Genomic DNA, 19,632 nt, shown 5'->3' with positions numbered 1-19,632 from the left:
CTCCGATGAAAAATCCCTGCTTCTCTGCCCTGCTTTCATCAGAGGTGCTGAGGAGGTGTAAAACGTCCCTGTGGGATTCGGCAAAGAACAAGCAGAAGCTCCGAGTTGGTAGACGGCAGCTGTTTGTTGTGGTGTCCCTGCTTCACAGCCAGCAACAGAGCATGGGCTGGAGACCCCCAGGCTAGACCTCCGCTCAGGGTGGAGCGCATCCCCCATCCTCCCTCGGTTCCCAGCACCTGCTGTGGGCACAGGGTGGGCTGCCTAGGTCGTAGAGACCTGCTGCTCCCCGGGAAATGCCCTGGTTTACGCTGGACCTGAACTGTGTTGAGTTGGCTTTTTGCCTGGGAAGTGCCATCACATCGCACTGCTTGGGGAAGGTGTCGGCAAAGTGCCTCAGAGGCACGGCTGATTGCCGTACCTCCATTTGAAGGGATCGTTGTCCAGATCCCTTTGCTGGGTTCTTGCCAGTGAAGAGACATCAGTGTGGTGCTTTGCCATTCCCAGGCCCTGATCCTCGATGGCAACTTGAGGCAAAACTTGTGGTACCTCAAGATTAAGATGGGCAGATGGGAAAACTGAACAGGCGGATGAGAGGGAGGTCAATCTGAGCCCTGTGGTACATCGCTCGGTCTCACCACCACCTCAGCAAAGAAAATGCAGGTGAATTTGGGCCAAGCCCCAGCTCCTTCCCTGTGTGTATTCAGGGAGCTGTGCTGAAGCAGACACAGCTGTGTCACAATCCAAAATGAGCCTGTAGTTTATGTACAAAGACACCCCAGCTGTTTTCCTGCTGGGGCTTATCTCTAGGATTATGCATTGCAATTCACCCTAGTGATCTTATTTTCCCTTATTTAATTACCAGATTTTTTTCTCCCTGTTGTTAAATCATTTTCATTCAGCTAGGGAAAAAAAAATTTTAAAAATACTGAAGAGTTCTTAGTAAAAATAATATCAAAGAAACTGAAATGGTAGCACTAAATTGATTGCAAAGACGTAAGGGACAAAGGGAGCCATTTTCCCGATGTTGAGTCAAAAAAGAAACACAACAACTGTTCAGCAGAAATCACTGAGGGTTAGAGAGAAAGAGATTCAAAAGATTGATCTTCATGCAATTTGAGAAGGGAATGCAATTAGAACGGGGGCTGCTGCTGTCCTTTGCTGTTTTGCTTTCCCATACACAGGCACACACACATGCAGAGATTTTCGGAGTTTCAGGCACCGGTCATTGTGCTCAAAGAGTGGAGGGGAAAACCCCATTGCCCAGCTCAGCGCGGCAGACTGGTGGACGTGTCGCACAGCTTAAAATTCACTGTAAGGTTCCCACATTCACAACCGCTCCTGTCGCAGCACCAAAGTTTTCGGGTCTATGTTTGTTCTGCTGGACTGTGGGCAGTGGGCTCCGGTGGGGAGGGGAGGTGCTGCCAGCATCGTGTGAACAGATGCCTGTTCTTTATTCTGTGGGGCTTACAATAGCACTTTGCCCTCCCCTAGCCTGCAGTTTTACTCTCCTCTTTCCCTCCCCTTCATATTTGATGCAATTTGCTGACAATTTGAGCAACTCCTTGAGCAACATGGTCTAGTGGAAGGTGTCCCTGCCCATGGCAGGGGAGTTGGAACAAGGTGATCTATAAGGTCCCTTCCAACCCCAACCATTCCATGATTCTATTAAGCCTTGGATTAGGGGAGGGTGCGAAGGCCTGCAGTCCAGCCGCTGCCTCACCATCGCTCCTCGAGCTCCTGGCCTCTCCCCAGGGGCTGCCAGCCTGCAGCGCGGAGTGGGGAGGGCCAGGGACTGGCCTCGCCAAGCACAGCCGGGGCTTGGGCACCAGAGCCTGGGCGCTGCCTTCTGCAACGAGGTGAGGGGGAGGGTTCAGTCCGCCAACAAGAGAAGGAAACCCAAGCCTGAGAGAGGAGGGTGAGTTTGTACTTTGAACCAGTGTGACTTTCCATATATAATTTACCTGGGGGTGAATTTAACAAGCATATGGAGTCAGACCCTCTGCTAGCGTAAACTGGTATGGGTGGAGGTACTTTCAGTGAGGATCTGGTGTTTCTTTTCTTTTGCCTTTCTTTTTTTAAAACGTGATTCCTTAACTCCAGTGATTTTATCTCTCTTTTTCTCCTTCCTCTTGCTGTAATAATCATTGTGGAATAAAGACTACAGCCAGACAAAAAACCCCAACCCCCCATTTTTTTTTTGTAATCTGTGTTGTAAGTGCTTTTGTAAAAAATAAAAAATAAAAATAATGTAATGGACTTTTATGATTTTTGTTTGTTTTTTTGTTTTCCATCCTTTGTAATAATTTGTTTGTTTGGGGTCCGGGGGGGCATTTTCATGGTTATAATTTGTGCAGGTGGGGTGTTGCATCACCCTTCCTTTTACTTGTATAAAAACAATAGTGGCTCAGCTGTGGAAAAAAATGTACTTTTTTATAAATAAAGAATTTTAAAAAAAGATACATTCTCCTTTTTTGTGCATCTGCGACTGCGTCATTCTGCAACCTGTGACTGGTAGCTGTAAGGAAAGTCGCAGCAGCAGAAATGGCATCTGCTTTCCAACTACCTAGGTCTCTTCCCATGATATGCAGTATTTTGTAATAGGAGTTGCTTACACATCAAGGCTGAAAGCTAAGGGTTAAGAGATCTGCAAAACAGCAGGTGGCCTGGAGAAGGTGGACATGGAATGAGAGCTTTTGCCACTGACATGGGTGGTATTGTGTGAAATTCTTGGACAGCAGATTCGAGATGGAGAAAAGAAGGTGGGACCGTTTCCCCTTATGGATGTGAACAGTGAAATTCCTTGTCAAAGGATGCTGTTGGTGCCGAAAGTTAACTTGAGCTAAAACAGTGGCTAGAAAAACCTAGGGAAGAAATATCAAAAGCTGTTAAAAATTATGACACTGTCTCTAGCTTAGGAAGTTCTTATGTTGCTGTTAGCTGTAGCAGATGGGACAGGTCATTGGAAAAATGCGGTCAGGGCCAGAATATTGGGCTAGGGCAACATTTGATTTGACACAGTGGGATGTACCTATAGCGCAATGCTTGGCAATCAATGACAATCATGCATCAGAAACATCTAAATGCTATAGGGATGCTAAGGGTCCATTGGAAGGCAAGAACAGTCAAACTGCATCCCTGCATCTCCATTACTGATCTCTGCCTTGGGAAGAACAGTTTGCCTTTCCCCTTTCCTCCAGCTTTCTGATTGTGAATATATGCTACAAAGATGGCCTTGTTCCCAAACATCAAGGCAGATGACTCTGCAAGACCCAGACTCTTGCTAGAGAGGGAAAGACAAATCATGCAATAGATCAGAGAAAATGCGCATGCTCTTCCTTTAACTGATATCAACAGGCACTTTGCCATGTCTCTGGCCTAGAGAGCAGAATACTCCCTGGGAAGAGATTTTTGTACGCAGCTTAAGCACATAGATGATGTGGAGATCTGAACCAAAACCCAGCACTCCCGATCACAGAGAGAGGAATCCTGACCCAAATCTGAACTTGAACTGATCTCCATTGTGAAGAGACGAGCTGTACGGAGAGGGAAGCGTTCAGGATTAGGCTGGAAAGGAGCGGTTTGGTGCAGACTGTTCATTCCCTGTCAGCAGGAAAGCAGGCGTGGAGCATGCACCAGAGCAGCAGGATGCTCTTTGATACCAGGCTCGATGATAAATGCATTGTGTGCTGCTTGGCAGACAGACTCCCTCCAAATTGCATGCCACTAATGGAGCCAGTTCTCAGTCATTCTGCTGAAAAAGGAGAGTGCTGGGCACCTCACTTTGGAGGGGGTTAAAGATAGCCTTGGGGAGGCTTCCTCCAGATGCAGAGGGAGGAAAAGCCAGGAACACTCTTGTTATCAGGCTTCAACGTGGCCAAGGGAGTTGCGAGCACTATCTGGGCTGTGTTTATATGTCCACATAATTTACTCCTCTCACTTTCCCCTGTCTCCCAGCCTCTCTTAGTCAAGACAGATGTTGGAAGCGTAGCTTTGCTTCAGCTGCAGCTATTCAGGTCAGTAGCCCTAGGCAGCGATGCAGGGGGGCAGCATCCTACAGAGCTGGATCCCCACCAGCTGGCTCAGCCACATGTGCCAAACTTGGGGGTGGGGAGCAAGGGGAGAAAGAAAAGGAGCACCAGGGAGCTGGGATGGGGGTCTGAAATGGAAAGAAGGATAGGAGGGGCTATCTTTGCTCATGGTCCTGCTGGGATCAGCCCCTGGGAACTGCTGCGCTGATTTCACAGGCCATATCTTACAGTTAAGCAATGATGGATAAAACCCATTGCATGGGGCCTCTTCTCAGCAGCTCAGGTTGCACAGAGCTGAAAACAGTGGGAACTGACTCCCATGCAGTGCCCCTAAGTATTGTGTTTCTCTGGAACAAAACAGAAACATGCTGGGGGCGGGAATGCCAGCAATGCATGAGCCCACAGAAAAATGGCAGCATGGCTTGGATGTCTTCTGAAAGCCACATCTCTGGAGGTGAGCATTGCTGGACCCAAAAGCAAATTCAGAGCTTTGATGATCAGCAGTGGTGTCAGCAGAGATCCAGGGGAGGAGCTGGATCAGGGCAGGAGGAGGTGAGTGAGAGGCTCATGTTGGCTCTGAGTGTGGTCCAGCAGCAGAGAGCCAGTCTAGACCAGAGCAAACACCGTGAGATTTACTTCTCTGGAACATCTGCGAGATGTATGCAGAGTTCAGGGCTGAAAAGTGCATGATGAAGATACAGAGCCAGGTTCCCAGTTGGCGCAAGCACGTCCAACTGCGACGGTGTTACGCTTATTTCCACCCACACAAATGAACATGGCCTAAGTAGGATTTGCAGTGAGTGAGATATAGTCCAGTGTAATCAGGGAATTAACAGACAACCTGCCCATACCCCTGGGCACAGGCACCCAGGGAGGAGATGTCCCTCCCATGCTGGGATTAATGCCTTGCACAACACTCAAAATCAGATGGATCTCCCAGGGATCCTCATTCACTGCAGACTCAAAACTGGAAGTGCAAGAGCCAAAGGGCTCCAACAGACAGGGAGAAAGGCAGTGTAACTGCAAAATGCCAAACCAGGCTGGCTATGAAGGGGTGGGAGCTCAAGGGGCACTGGAGACAGGTCAGGTCACAGAAAATCTGTCCAGAAATATGTGACTCCCAATCCAAAATTCATTGTAAGAGGTAATCTGTGCTCGAGTTCAAGTTGGAGCACTCGAGGTCACACATACCAGTAAGTCTCCTAGAGCTAGTGATAGAAAAATTGAACTGAAACTTGCTGGTTTAAAACAGTGCTGGGTGAATTACTTGTAGTAACAAACATGTTTGATTAATTTTTTTTCATGGTTTCAGATTATTTGCAAACTTGAGTTTGATTTGTATGAACATATTTGTCAGAGGAAATTGCGTTATGCAAATATATTCCAGCTGGGGGACCTGTGACACGGAGAAGTGCTGTTGAGCCTCCAATGCCTTCAGTGGTGCCTGGCAGAAGGCAAGGGGGGCTGGTTCACTCCTCCTCCAAACAAGGCATTTCACAGCCTTCCCAGACGTGTTTTGATGTACGCTGTCTTTTACATAGTATTTGCAGAACAAGGATCAGCGTGTAAAAAAGAAACCTGTATGTGTGTTGCACTCCTAAAATTTTACATACTAGCTAGCAGAAATCAGAGTCAGGCATGGCCATGAAGGCAAAGCAGGAGCACAGCAAAATAAATGTGCGCATGATTAAAATGTAGGTTAAAAATGTTGTATCACCCCTCAGGGGCTGAGTTATCAAAAGGCACTAATTTATTGATATCAGCCATTGGATTTCCTCCTTTAGCCTCAGCAACCGAGGTGAATGTTGTGGCCTCATCTGACTAAACCCAGCACAAGGTGACTTAGGGACACTCCCTGCTCTGTAGCTTTCACAACTGTGGAACCAAACCCAGATCGTCGTAGGAAACAGGCAGAGGTTTTTGTCTGAACTGTGTGGAGTTTGGGGAAGAAATGCTTTGCATGCAACCTAGCACTAAATGCGCTTTCTGCCCCTTTGCAGAGAACACTGTCCTGTAGTTTGCTGGTGAGCTCAGGAGGAGCAGTTCAGTGCTGGCTAAATCCCGGGAGGTGAATATGGATAAAATCTTAACAGATCAAAGAGAGCACCCTTTGAGGAGCTGTGAAGGGAAGGGGTTTTGCTTTTTCATTAGTGCCTGGTTGTCAAGCCTTTTTCTAGCCTAGCACCTGAGTTCCTGGTGTATCTGCGGCTTTGCAAAGCAAACGCTTTCCTCCATCTATCTGCCTGTGAGCCACCACTCGTGCCATGGAGACAGGGTACCCGAGTGTTTCCATTTCTCCCTTATCTCTCTGTCCCTCTCAAACTCCTGCCAGCATGTTTATCTCACAGTTTTGAAAAGAAAATTGCCAGCTTCACACCTGCCAGGTTTAACTGATTGCCTGTCGCTTGGAGGGTGGGAGCCCATCTGTATGGCCTTGGCTGCACAGGCTCTGCTCGCCAGGGAAAATGTCTCTGTCCCTCGAGGAACAATACACTTCATTTCCCATCTCCCAGCCTCATCTCATTGTCCTGCTGTATCTCCCAGCCCTTTTAATTACCGCTTTACAATAACAACAAATAGTAGTTTTCTGCTGGTGCACAGTTTTGTCCACCCGAGGAGCTGATCCCATCACAAAACACTCCTCCCCTGACGTCCGTAATTTCCCTGTTGTGCAAAAGAGTGCCCTTCCTCAGGGGGGTGATACAGTGGAGTGAAATGCCTTTAGTGAAGGTGCACAGGGAACCAGAAAGAAGGCTCAGGGGTGGACTCAGGAGATCTAAATCCTCATCTTGCTCATCAGAGCACACTTCTGCCTCTGGGATATATACAAACACATGCTCGCTGTCGCCATCCCCAACAGGTGCCTTTCTGTGGATCTGGTGCATGCCCCTTACTCTACGCACCCTGAACCTGCAGAATCCAGAGGAGGCTTAATTCTGGCTGTGCCCTTCCTAGTAGTTTAGCCAAGGAGGAGGTAGAAGGAGCAACAACTAGGAGAGGCATCCAGTCCAGCTGCTGCCAGCTGTATGAGGTCCCTGGCTGTTGATACGAATGCTGCAGCTGTCTGGAATTATGAATGGATACCAGAGTGGGAATGCAGAGGCTGAATGGCTCAAGTAAACACTGCAGAGCAGTCCAGAAATAATGACATGGGGGCTTTATAATAGGAAGGAATCATAATTAAATAGAAATTAGTTACTTAAATGGTCAATTCCTGGGGTTTCGCAGATATCCGATTAACTTCACTTTTAATTTGCATAAGCAATAAATGTTTAATTATGTTATTAATATATTTGAGGTGAGGAGCTTATGGGGTTTTATAATTGGCATTTAACTAGATAGTTCCAGCATATTAACTGATGTTTATTAGCTCCATGCGAGGTTTCCCAATTATAACTGACCTAAAAATTTGCTTGGAGGACCTGCCTTGAAAGTGTTACCTGAGCAACAGAATAGGGGTTGCTGAAGAGGAGGATGTGTGGAGCCTGTCCCTGCATGGAGGAACGTGTGCAGGCAGTTAAGTCTATTAATTGGTTTCTTTACAAATCCACCCACCTCTGTCTGATCCAGGGACTGCTAAGGCACTGAGGTGCTCACTGTTTCCACACACCCTGTGAAAGCATTGGGTTGCATCAGGCCCACCACCCCTCCTTGCAGACTCCGTAGAAACGTGCCTACTGACAGTGATTCCCTCTTGACAATTCCTCCTGAGACCTGTCAGTTAGCCATTCTTAATCTATTTTCTATTCCATCTCTACACATCCCTGGAGGTGTTCAAAAAATACGTAGATATTGCATTTCAGGACATGGTTTAGCAGGCATGGTGGTGTTGGGTTGACAGTTGGACTTGATGATCTTAGAGGTCCTTTCCAACCTTAGTGATTCTATGATTCTATACTTACTTTGATGAGATGGCTGGTTTAGCAGGCAAAAAATGACATTGTTTTTGACTAGGAAGACCCATTTCCCACAAACCATGTAGACTGCCATTGATTATATTCCTGCCTTCTAATGCTTTATTAACTGGAACCTGTGTTAGCTTTTTCACTGGTGCCAGCAAATCACCCTATAGTATTCAGATCATTCTCTCTGTCCTCTTCCAGTCTGCTAGAGTTTAACCTTCTAGAAGTAAACTCTTTCAACACATAGTAAAAACTAACAGCAGTGAGTTAAAGATCTCCTTGGCTAAGTCTTTCAACCTATCTGTTTTCTTATAGTAAGTGGAGTATCCAAGGAGATGGTGTCCAGCAAGCTTCTCAATCTTGTCATCCTCAAACATACGACAATTGTTTTGTCATCTCAGAAGCCACCAACAAATGTCTGTTTGTCTCCAGAGACAGATCATAAACAGTTATTCAAATCTTCTGCCTTTTCCGAATCATTACTGCCCTCTTGACCATATCCATCTGGTGAAGTGCCTACAGAGCATTGCAGAGAATTTGTTTATTCCTGTTGTCTTCTCCAGGCTAACCCTAGGTTTTGTATCAATTGCCTGTCCTTCACAGCTTCTCTTTTATATTGACTGATCACTCTCTTCACAGCTTTTCTGTTTGATCTATACTGGAGATGGGGGCAGATCCTCAAGTGCAAGTTAACAAATACCCAGGTGAATAAGGATACATGCCTAAATATTTGTAGTTACATGCTAAGGCAGAGACTATCCTGCAGAGCTTGCATGACATTTGAGAAGTTAAGAAGGAAAGTGTGTTAGAGACCTTTCATTACCATTAACAGGAAGGAGACATCAGCTCCTTTCGCTAAGTCAGTGCAGGCGCCGTGACTGACCTGGTTGGGAGAAGCAGATCTCACGCTCACTACGGTCGGTCAGGAAGATGCCTGTGAGGAGCAGGATGGAAGGCAGCAGCACTAGAGACCAGGTCAGATCCACGTCAGCATCCAACAGCTTCATTCTTGCACATCACTCCAGAATGGTTGGCGGCTTCCTTCCTGCTTCAGGAGGCTGAAGAGTCATTCTTTTGTCTGGACTGCAGCAGGTCTCAAGGGTACTTGGGAAGCTGTGGGAGAGGAGAGGAGAAAAGGGAAGGTGGTGTGTAAAGAGGCACAGCAGCCTTGAGCCCTCCTTGCTGCTGCAGCTACCAGGGGAGATAAGAGGACTGTAGCCCTGTCCACCTTTCCATCTGCACAACTGTTGATGGACTTTTGGCCAGATGACAGAGAAGCAGAGCAGTTCCTCCTAGCCCTGTCACACATACCCTGTGTCTTCACCTAACTCCCAGTAGTGTCTCTGCATAGATGCAAACAAAGAGCTGATCTCATCCTTTGGGGACATCCAAGATACAGCTGCCCCTTGCTGTAAGAAAATAGGAGACAAATACGGCCCAGGGCAAATGGCCAAGCAGAGTGAGAAGTGAGACAGTTCCCAGGAGTGCTGCTGAGGATTGTCAAGCAAATTAACTCTATTAAAGTAAATGATAAGAGTCTGAGCTGCAGTCCCTGTACCTTCTATCTGACAGAATTCATCTGGTGGCTGCTTGTAATAGCATGACCTTAATGGACTCATCAAGGAGCAAGGCGGTATCTCTGACTAAACATGGATTTGGGACCACACTGTGCTCTGGGCAGCTAGAGCAGGCTGCTAAGATCAAGAAAGGCACACTGGTGTAATGGGGCTCAGGATCTTGCCCCTTCATCCCTCCAGGAGAGGCAATTTCAAGTGTCATCACCTCCTCAAAACTGTACAGCAGAAGAAATAAATTACCAAAGGGATTTGATTGTTCCTTACTCTGCTGAGCTCCAAGGAAACGAAGCAGAACTAAAATTAAGGGCTGGGAGGCAGAGGAAACGTCAAATAACATTTCCTGTCTTCTCCAGGGCCCGTCTACTACCCTACCGGGGCACTCTCCATACTGCTGCACTGAGCTGTGAAGCCCCTGGTTCTGGGAAGGCAGGGGGGTCTGTGGAGTTGGCCAAGCAATGTGGAGAGAGAGCGGGGTGAGATTTGTGCTGGATTTGAACAGATGGGTTAGAGATAACAAGGTCATGTCTGGCCCCTCTTTGCTAGAGCCACTGAGTGGCACAGAGAGACAGGGACATCCCAGAATGTGGAGTTAACGTAGAGATTTCTTGGCTGAGTGGAAAGCACAGGGATGTAGCATGCGTGTAGACATACAGAGGGGCTTGGCTTCTGTGGGTGGACGCTGCTGCATATAACTGCTCGCTGTTGCACCCCCTGAAGAACTGTCTCTTTTTGTTGCACAGCAATGACTTTGCTAAGCTCTGTCCCTTCACACAGAGAAAAGGCTTCCTTCCTAAGCTGTCAAACCATGTTTCCAGGTGCTGTTTAACAACTGCTACACTGCTCCAGCAGCGAAAGAAAAACCAGCCCAGTAAAAGGTCTCTGCCGGGGAGCTCCCAGTACAATAGCTACTCTGCAAATCTCAGTCCTCATCTCCACTGGATCCCATGGGGTTAACACACTGTTCCTATTGCTGTTATCTAAACCCCATCCTTGTTAGTGGCCACCGGGAAGCATTACAAGGGAAGGTCACCAGGGGTTAAAGCCACATTCCAGACATGCTTTTGCAGCCAGCAGCTACTTAACCAAGCATGACTCTGCTGCTTTTCCTGCAGGAGAGGAAAAGGAGAAAGCTGGTCGTTCCTGGAGAGAGCCAAGATGCCTCTACCCTTGGTGAACGGCAAAGTAATTGCCTTTGCTCAAATGCGTGCCAAATCTCCACTAATATCAAGGACATCCATGTGTCCACTTGCAGCTGGGCATGCTCTTCAAAGCAGGCACCCCAGGGAGGGCTGGATCTGCATACCACACTGCCAAGTTCTTCCAAAACCTCATCAGAGACAGGCGAGTGGTTTGCAAAGCCTTGAAGTGCCAGTTGGGCTAGTAAAAATTAGAGAGGAAAGCAAAGCAGGCAGGGATCTTAAAGGGGTGTTGTGATTAGTACCTAGGCTGTGGGATACCCAAGCTCAAATGCACTCAGAACCCATGGGATACCCAGTCTCCTGGTCTTCAGCAGAGAAGAATTAGAGAAGGGCTATATCAGGTCACTCAAAGAGGCTTGGCAGTCATGAGGGATTCCCACTTGTGGGAGGGAGAGGGAAGGACAATGCAGAGAGCGATCAGGAGCATTTGTTTGTTTAACCACCCTTGGCAACACTGGCTTTCGGCCCCACTCAAAATACACAACATAACCGAGACCCTCCTAGCACCCGGTTGCTCAGACCAGATGCAGGGAGGCACAGCAGCAGCAAGCGCAGCAGCCCAGTGTGGGAGGCGAGCCTGTGCTTGGGGGATTTCCAGGGGAATGAGGCTGAAGCCCTGTGTGGCAGCAGTGTCAGGCTTGCGGCCATGGCTTGACACTTACATGTGTGGCAGCTAATTGTGTAAATGAGCGTTACATCAACAAACACCCTGGCAGGAGAGGCTGTGACAGCTTTTAAAATTCCTGCTGACTTGTATCGGGTCATAGAGGCAGAAGAGCAGCTCTGTGTTCATTTTGGTGTTTAACCTTTGTTTGGCTGACTGCATCTCCAGGTCCTGAGGTGACACAAAACCAGAAGTACCTTCTTTTGCTACCAAGAGAGGTCCTGAGCTCTTTCTGTAGCTGGAGGAGTCTCTGGGAAGCAAGGATGGGGAGGGGCTGCTGGATCAGCTCTGCTCTTACTATGCTTTTGTCACTAAGTGAAGCCCAGACACTCCTCCTGCTCAGAAAACCTTGCCAGCCACCTTTGCTAAACAAATTGCTCCTCTTCCTCGTGCTGAGGTCTAACTCCCCCTTTCTCTCACCGTAAGTCAGCAGATGAACAGCACTTGGTAGCAGAGCTAGTTCTGGATACTGCAGGGGTTAAGAGATGCTGCAAACCACAATCTGACCATCAAATATTGATTTGTGTTTGGACAGGGACACATTCGCCTCACTATGAAGTGCTTTCACAAGTGTTTCTTGCAGCCTAGTCACCTCCACCTGGAGTTAGGCAAGCATCTGAGCTAGACCAAGGTCTGAGTAGGGCTTAGGTGGGAGGACACCAAGATGCTCTGTTCCCCTTCTCCTCTCCACTTCAGGCCTGGACAAAAGGAAGGGACATGAAGATTTTGGACCCAGCCCTGACGGATGAAGGAAATGATGCTGCCGAGGGGGCAGAATGGCACTCCAGCCTCACAGACTAGTCGTCCAGTGCCACTGGCCCAGCTTTCCAAGCAGTGTCTTACCCTTCTTAATCCCTTTTATCCTCTGGATGCTTAACTGTCCTTGCAACAGATTCACTTAATATTCACAGTGAAAAGAACTGTCCCCAGAGAAACCCACCCCACCCCTCCTCACTCAGATTTAAGATCCCTTGAAAATCTCCAGTGACTTGCAAGCCCTGCTGTTCATCCTACCCCTTGGTCCATCAGCTCTGCCAGCTCACATCTCTGGTTCTCCTGGGAAAAGCATTTCATTAACCCTTTGAAAACACAAGGCATCAGGAAGCTCTGAACCAGCTAGTGCCTGGGGGTGTGTACGCTATTGGAGCGTGTCTCAAACTAGCCAATCCTACTCTTGTCTTTAAAATCAAACTAGAGATGTATTTGTTCTGCCCAGCTTTTCAACGCAGTTTAATTTAGCTCTGTGAACTTACTGTGTATTATAAATATGCACCATCTGATCTCATTGTCTTGCTTGAAGGTTCAGTAGACAGAAAAAATCCGGTAAGTGCTAACTCCTTCCGCTGGATCAGGGAGGCAATCCAGGTCACAGACAGGCTTACATGGAGCTGGCACTGTACTGGGACAGGCTGCTTTAAACAGGCAGGCTGTATATGCCTCTGAACAGGGATGCAGTTGAGCACTGAGGTAGCGTTAATTCTAGCAAGGCTGGCAGCTAGAAGAGCTTCAAAGCTGCTAGCATAAAGGAAGGAGAAGAATCACGATTCCATTGATTTGCAACGTGTCTGTGAGCAAGGCAGCACATTGCTGAGTGCCTCAGCTAGCCAGCCATGAAATAGATGGGGATTTGTTTTGTGTGGGGAGGGGATAAATGGAAAGGGGACCCTACTTCACAACAGGTTACAGATGTAGGCAGATCTTTGAGCAAATGGCTTATCAGAGGTGTTGTATGTTGTTATGCTGGTTTTCTGTGAAGCACTGAGGGATCAGGTTGAAGTTACGAGGAAGCAAAGAAAGAAGAGTGTGCAGCTCCCTCTGAGCAAATTAGCTTCACTCAGAGCTGCAGTGATCTGAGCACAGAGACTGACTCAGCTTCCAGATTTGCCTGGGGGATGCAGGTTAGTGCATCAGCAATTAGATGGGACTCAGGCTTTGTCTGCCGTATATTCAGCTTTCTCAGAATCAGGACAGAAAGAAAACAGTACCGGTGTGAGACCCAGCCCTCACATCCAGATGAAGCCTTCCTGCCTGCCAGCCAGCACCTTTGTCCCACCGCACAGCTGTCCGTGGAATTCATGCAGGACCCCATTCCACAGATCTGCTCCTTCCCAACTAGTCAGGGTGGATGTCACTGTGCATATACTGCAACAAGTGCAGAGTTATCCGGCTTTACATAAAAAGTCAGTCCCAGACAGGCACAGACCCTCAGTAGGGATATAACATATCCTGCCCTGAAGTCTTGATCACAAGAACACCTAGGCTGCTTCATGATGCAAATATACCAGCCACACAAGTAGCTTTAAAGGAAGAGACCTTACTTCCAAAAGTGTGACAGACATTGTCTCTTCTTTCCTTTCCTTTTGCAAAGTCCCCCCCGTACCAAGAGCAAGTGAGTCACCTCCTCTGCTCTGGCATACCCTCCTCTGGAAGCTTTCCAGTTTATCGGTCTTTGCCTCACTTCAAGTTCCCTTTGGGAACATCTCTCTTGCTCTCCTGCAGTCTGGTTCTCCAAAGCCTTTACTGTTCCTCTATTATTATTTACTATTTTGCTCTGCAGCTGCACTATTTCACTCCATGGGCATGGCTCGTGTGGACAGCTCTGTCTATTTGTCTCTGCTTTGAGATGCTACCATGGCTGTTTGCACCGACAAGGCAGTAAATCTGAGCCACAGCTCTGTCCATACAGAGTCATCAGCCCTGTGGCTATTTGGACAAGGGTTTTTTCACAGCCGGTGCTATGAAGCTATGCATCAGTTGTGCACTGTGATCGTGCCTGATGCATCTCTCCGGGATGGACATTCTTGTCTAGTGAACGTTCTTCACTTGTTTGGGAGATGTGAACAACTGACATCAGACTGTTGGACATGATTTAACTGAGCAACATGATTGCTGAATTACAGCATCAGCAGCTCACAAAATGTTTTAATTGATCTAGCTAGTAGAAAGATTTTCAGGTGTTACCAGTTACTTTTGGAAACCCAGACACACACGCCATCAGGTGGCTGGGAAGGATGTTTTACAGACAGATAACCACTTTTCTTCCTTTCCTGTGTCTGCTTCTATCTCCAGAAGAGCTGCGGGAGAACAAAGTAAGGAATGCAAATGCTCTGAAAGAGACTGGGGGCAAGGTGTCCTGCTTTTCTCCTTAATTGTAGTACTGTGAATTAATTCAGCTTCCAGTAGGCACAAGGAGTTCCCAGCAGCCCTTAGACATCCAGAGCTGTTTGCTCAGCCCCTTTGGGTTCTGTGATACCCGCCTCACTACCAACCTCTTCACACAAACTTTTTGGAGAGTTTTAAATTATTCGAGCATGACACAGAGCAAGGGGTTTTGCATTCTTAATTGGCAAAGCCTTTTCCCACTCCAGTCTGGAGGCCCCTGAGCTGTCCTCCCTATTTATTCTGATTCTGATTCATAAGCCTTGCAAACATCTTCCCAGGGCTGCCCAAAAGCCCTGTCAGTGTAACTGAATACTCATCTGCTAATTCATATCATCTTCTCCTAAGTTTTTCCAGGTGTTCTGCTGTTTGACTCACAATACTCCTTCTTGCAGCCACCCTGCCCTCCAGAAATGCCCTACTGGGGCCTCTGACTTTACCTGTTACAGACACAGTGCACACAGAGGAAGGAAAGAAATAGGCTGGGTTCCAGGTGAGCTCTCCAAACTGTACTAGCCACAGCTCTTCCCAGGAAAGGGGAGATTGAGGAAATAAACAGCTGAGGATACAGATAAGAGAAGGTTTAAAAAGAGGAGGAAAAAAAAAAAGGAGAAAGAAACAAGGAAGGGCTAGCAGAAACGAAAATCTGTCTCACCTCGTCCCATTTTCTTCTCCTCAGCACGTTCTTGTTCTGTCGGGACCTTCATCTCATTTATCTTCTTGTATCCTGGTGTTTGCTCTTATTATCAGCAATTATCTCTGTCACCATTGGCAGCTTCCTAGCTGGACTCCTGCGAAGACATGACCAACACTTTTGCAGAATGGGTCAGGCTGTCCTCAGGAAAGAGACCTGCACATGGAGTGGCAGGGCTTGTTGTCAGGACTGTGTCATTGCTCGGGACTTGCCATTCTGTGGAAGAACTACATTGCCACAAAGCCCTGTCTCAGGCAGCTGGGATGTTCATACCCTAGTCTTGAGAGCTTGGCAGGAAGGAAGTACTCTGATAAATGCCCCAAAACATCTGCACTTCTCCTTGTACTCCTTCATTCTTTCACTCTCCTCATCCCCTTACTGTCTTTACTGACTGCCCTGTATTTACCTTGCTCTCTTGTGCAGTGATGGCTGCATTTTCCCCTCTTGAAATTTTCCTGGCCCCTTTCCGCTATTACACAGCCCTGTTCATGTTCCTGGAGATTCATTTTAGTTTTATTTATTTATTTCTCTTTCTGTTTTTCTCCTGCTGACCCCTTCCCCCCACACACATATATACACCTACTGATTTACATCAGTAGCTGGAGGCTGATGTTCTCTGCCCACTACCTGCGATCCAGAGAGCTATTAGGGGCAAATTCATCACGGAAATGCCTCAGCCAAAGTGACTGGAAGATTCTTTACCGCCACCATCCCTCCACAATCTTGAATGCTGTCCAGGGGTTTGGACTGCAACATGTCAGCTGTCTGCCTGAGCACAGCTGTAAGTGAGCTGTCTCAAGGCAGAAATATTATTTACAAGTTAATGCAGCTTATGAAGAAGGGAAGAGAAAGAAAAGTGACTGCCACTGCCAAGGACAATGGGGAGCAAAGCTTCACATTCTGATGACTACAGTATCCTGACACTTGAAGACACATAGCTCTGAGCTCTTAATTAAGGAACAAGGAAAGGCGAAGGGTGGGATGCTGACCGATGGAGGCTCTGGCGTGTCCTGAGAGGCAACAAAAAAACAGGTTTGCATGGAAAGGGATGGGAGAACAGTGTCAAGACAATTCCCAGAGCAAAGTCTTAATTGGTAGCAACGTCTCAGCATGGTGCTGGGAGTTCAAGTGTTTTGTACTGATACAGTAAAAATGTCGGTTCTCTGCTGTGCAATTTGTTGGTACTGACCAGAGAGGGCATTTCCCTGGGAAATGTTTATACACCTCAGTTCACTCCTGGATGACAGCAGCAAATCTGAAAGGTGAAGAAGGCTGGCTGTGAGGTGAGATCTGGGAACAGGCTGTCGGCAATGATTCAGCATACTCAGTTCTGCAATTGCACCTGGTATGTAGGATTCCAGGGAGCCCAGCTTCGAGCTAAGCAAGTGCTGAATCCATGGATGTGAGGTGGGAGTAAGTGGCAGGTTTTCACCATGAAAAGTCCTGTATAAATTGCCCTATGTGGTCTGGGAATGAGTGCAGACATTTTCTATCCATGCATAAATACAAAGTGGGTATAATTTTGAGGCCTTGGGAATGGGAAGTTTAGTGGAGATACTGGCTACCATTATGATACCTAAAGCCACAGTCATTGCAGAATAAGGTCCATATAATCCAGTATCTAGCCTGAGAGCAGCCAGTAGCCAGTGCTTTAAAAAGTACAAAAATTAGGTGTGACAGACAACTTCTACAAAGTACCCTGTTCCCTCATCCCTGTCTCACTCACCCCCATCCCAAATTTATTTTCCTTCTCCTCCTCCTCCATCTTCCTTCACTCCAATTATCTCCTTCTTTCATCACTGCTGGAGCTGTAAGTACAAAGTACCAATTAGCTAGTTTTCAAGTTTAATTAGGTTGGAAGGTAGAGCAAATTAAATCCTTTTATCCTACGTTCCAAAGTGCTTTCCCATCAGTCCCATGGGATAGACTGCCTTTGAATAAGGTCCACATTAGTCACCGAGGAGCTGGACCCAGTCACAGAACTCTCCAGCCGTGGGGCAAACAGGAGATGAAACACAAGATCTGATCTATCTCCCCCTCACCCCTAAATCCTACACTCAGGACATCTTTTTGTAAGGCTTAAGGGAGCACATACCTCTGCTCCACCTCAATAAATTGAGCATTGGTCCTTAGCTTTTCTAGGGTCTACATTAATAGGAAAGGTCTCTTATTTCAACAGCACTAGGAATTCAGTGAAGACACTGTGACAAAGCCCTGCAGAAGGCTTTCAAGACAGTTAAATAATATCAAGTCGCAGGTCCATGTGAGTCCCTCTGCACCACATAGGGTGGCTGCCTGGAAGCACCTTTGTCACCTAGCCCCTTCTTTCTTCGAGAACAGAACAAAGGCAGAAAAACAGATCCAGGAATAACCACCTCATTTAAGTGGAAATTGCAGAATAGAGTGAGGAACCACTTAGCTCTTGGAGACAGAATGGCCTGCAATTGTAGCTACACATTTCTGTTCCTCTTGAGCTCTGACAGTTACATTTGAGTATGGCCTGTGTCCCTCCACAAAGCTGCCTGCGCACGGCTACTTGAGGAAGTTTCAGAGCACTGTGGCATCATTGCGCCTGGAGTCCCTGGTTCTATGATTATTTGTGCCTTACTAGTTGTGTTGTCTGATGCTCTAACCCTCTCTCCTGTGCTTCCCTGTGTGTTGCAGATAAGCCACTACCTCAGGGTGCCCCAGGAGACATTATTGGGATCGTGGGAGGAGTCATCGCAGCAGCTCTCATCATCAGCGTGGCTGTCACCGTAATTATTGTCTACAGGCGGCAACAAAAGAACCGCACTCAAACAGACAATGACCTGTAAGTAGCCCCATACTCGCAGAAGTACAGCACGGTGATGGTACAGGCTGTCGGATGGGATAGCAGACAGAGACCACTGCTAGCTCTTCTGCTACCTGCACACAAGAAAAGCTTGGCAGCAAACCATTTTTCCTGCCATTTCTTCCTGTTCGCCACCCTCAGGCTCACTCCTCTGACTCCCTTCTCTTCCTCAGGGCCCCATAGTGCTTTCCATCCTGCTCTCTCATATTTTTGAACTCTTATCACAAGCCTCAAGTGGAAACAAGCACAGCAATGTTCGCCCAGATGCTGCTTTTGTGGTAGCACATCATTGGGCACAGTGCAGCTGCTCAGTGCCACTCTCACCTCCAGTGGTAGGAAAGGATCCTATTCTTCCTTTATCAGAGAAATTACTTCGGGCTGCTAAATTAGACTGAGTCACATCTTACATCAGAGAGGGGTCTCTGATAGACCTGGAGCACCTCTGCATGTATTCCAAAGAGTCCAGAAAAATTCACATCCACTCAGCATTCCAGTTTTGTACATATGATACCAGCCTGAAGACATGAACTCTGGCAATATGAGAGTAGGGAGAGGGGGCAGCCCACGGGCTCCTCTTTGACAGGTGCTTGCTCTACTCTACACTGTGCAGCACAGATCACAGAATCACAGAATGGTAGGGGCTGGAAGGGACCTCTGTGCGTCATCCAGTCCAACCCTCCTGCCGAAGCAGGGCCACCTACAGCAGGCTGCACAGGACCTTGTCCAGGCGGGTCTTGAATATCTCCAGAGAAGGAGACTCCACAACCTCCCTGGGCAGCCTGTTCCAGGGCTCCGTCACCCTCCGAGGGAAGAAGTTCTTCCTCATGTTCAGACGGAACTTCCTGTGCCTCAGTTTGTGCCCATTGCCCCTTGTCCTGTCACTGGGCACCACTGAAAAGAGCTTGGCCCCATCCTCCTGACACCCACCCTTCAGATATTTGTAAGTATATATTAGGTCCCCTCGCAGCCTTCTCTTCTTCAGGCTGAACAAGCCCAGCTCCTTCAACCTCTCCTCGTAGGAGAGATGCTCCGGTCCCCTCACCATCCTTGTAGCCCTCCGCTGGACTCTCTCCAGTAGCTCCTCATCTTTCTTGAACTGGGGAGCCCAGAACTGGACACAGTACTCCAGATGAGGCCTCACCAGGGCAGTGTAGAGGGGGAGGAGAACCTCCCTCGTCCTCCTGGCCACACTCTTCTTGATGCACCCCAGGATCCCATTGGCCTTCTTGGCAGCCAGGGCACACTGCTGGCTCATGGTCAACCTGTTGTCCACCAGGACACCCAGGCCCCTCTCTGCAGAGCTGCTCTCCAGCAGGTCCACTCCAAGCCTGTACTGATGCATGGGGTTGTTCCTCCCCAGGTGCAGGACCCTGCATTTGCCTTTGTTGAACCTCATCAGGTTCCTCTCTGCCCAACTTTCCAGCCTATCCAGGTCACGCTGATTGGCAGCACAGCCTTCCAGTGTGTCTACCACTCCTCCCAGTTTGGTGTCATCAGCAAACTTGCTGAGGGTACATTCTAATTCTTCATCCAGGTCGTTGATGAAGAAGTTAAACAAGACTGGGCCCAGTACTGA

General features: G+C 47.9%; 1 protein-coding gene across 2 annotated transcripts in view; it reads left to right on the top strand.

Annotated features, from left to right (window-relative positions):
- Nucleotides 1-19,632, top strand: part of NECTIN1 (nectin cell adhesion molecule 1) — a 105,242-nt gene that overhangs the window by 69,412 nt on the left and 16,198 nt on the right. For both annotated transcript variants that reach the window (XM_075442327.1, XM_075442329.1), the window contains exon 6: nucleotides 17,888-18,035. In XM_075442327.1, coding sequence (XP_075298442.1) covers nucleotides 17,888-18,035 — 148 coding nt within the window. The remainder of the gene's footprint in view (nucleotides 1-17,887; nucleotides 18,036-19,632) is intronic.

The sequence above is a fragment of the Opisthocomus hoazin genome, chromosome 24 (assembly GCF_030867145.1).
Source record: "Opisthocomus hoazin isolate bOpiHoa1 chromosome 24, bOpiHoa1.hap1, whole genome shotgun sequence".
Classification (NCBI taxonomy): Eukaryota; Metazoa; Chordata; class Aves; order Opisthocomiformes; family Opisthocomidae; genus Opisthocomus; species Opisthocomus hoazin.
This window is presented reverse-complemented; position numbering and strand designations above follow the sequence as displayed.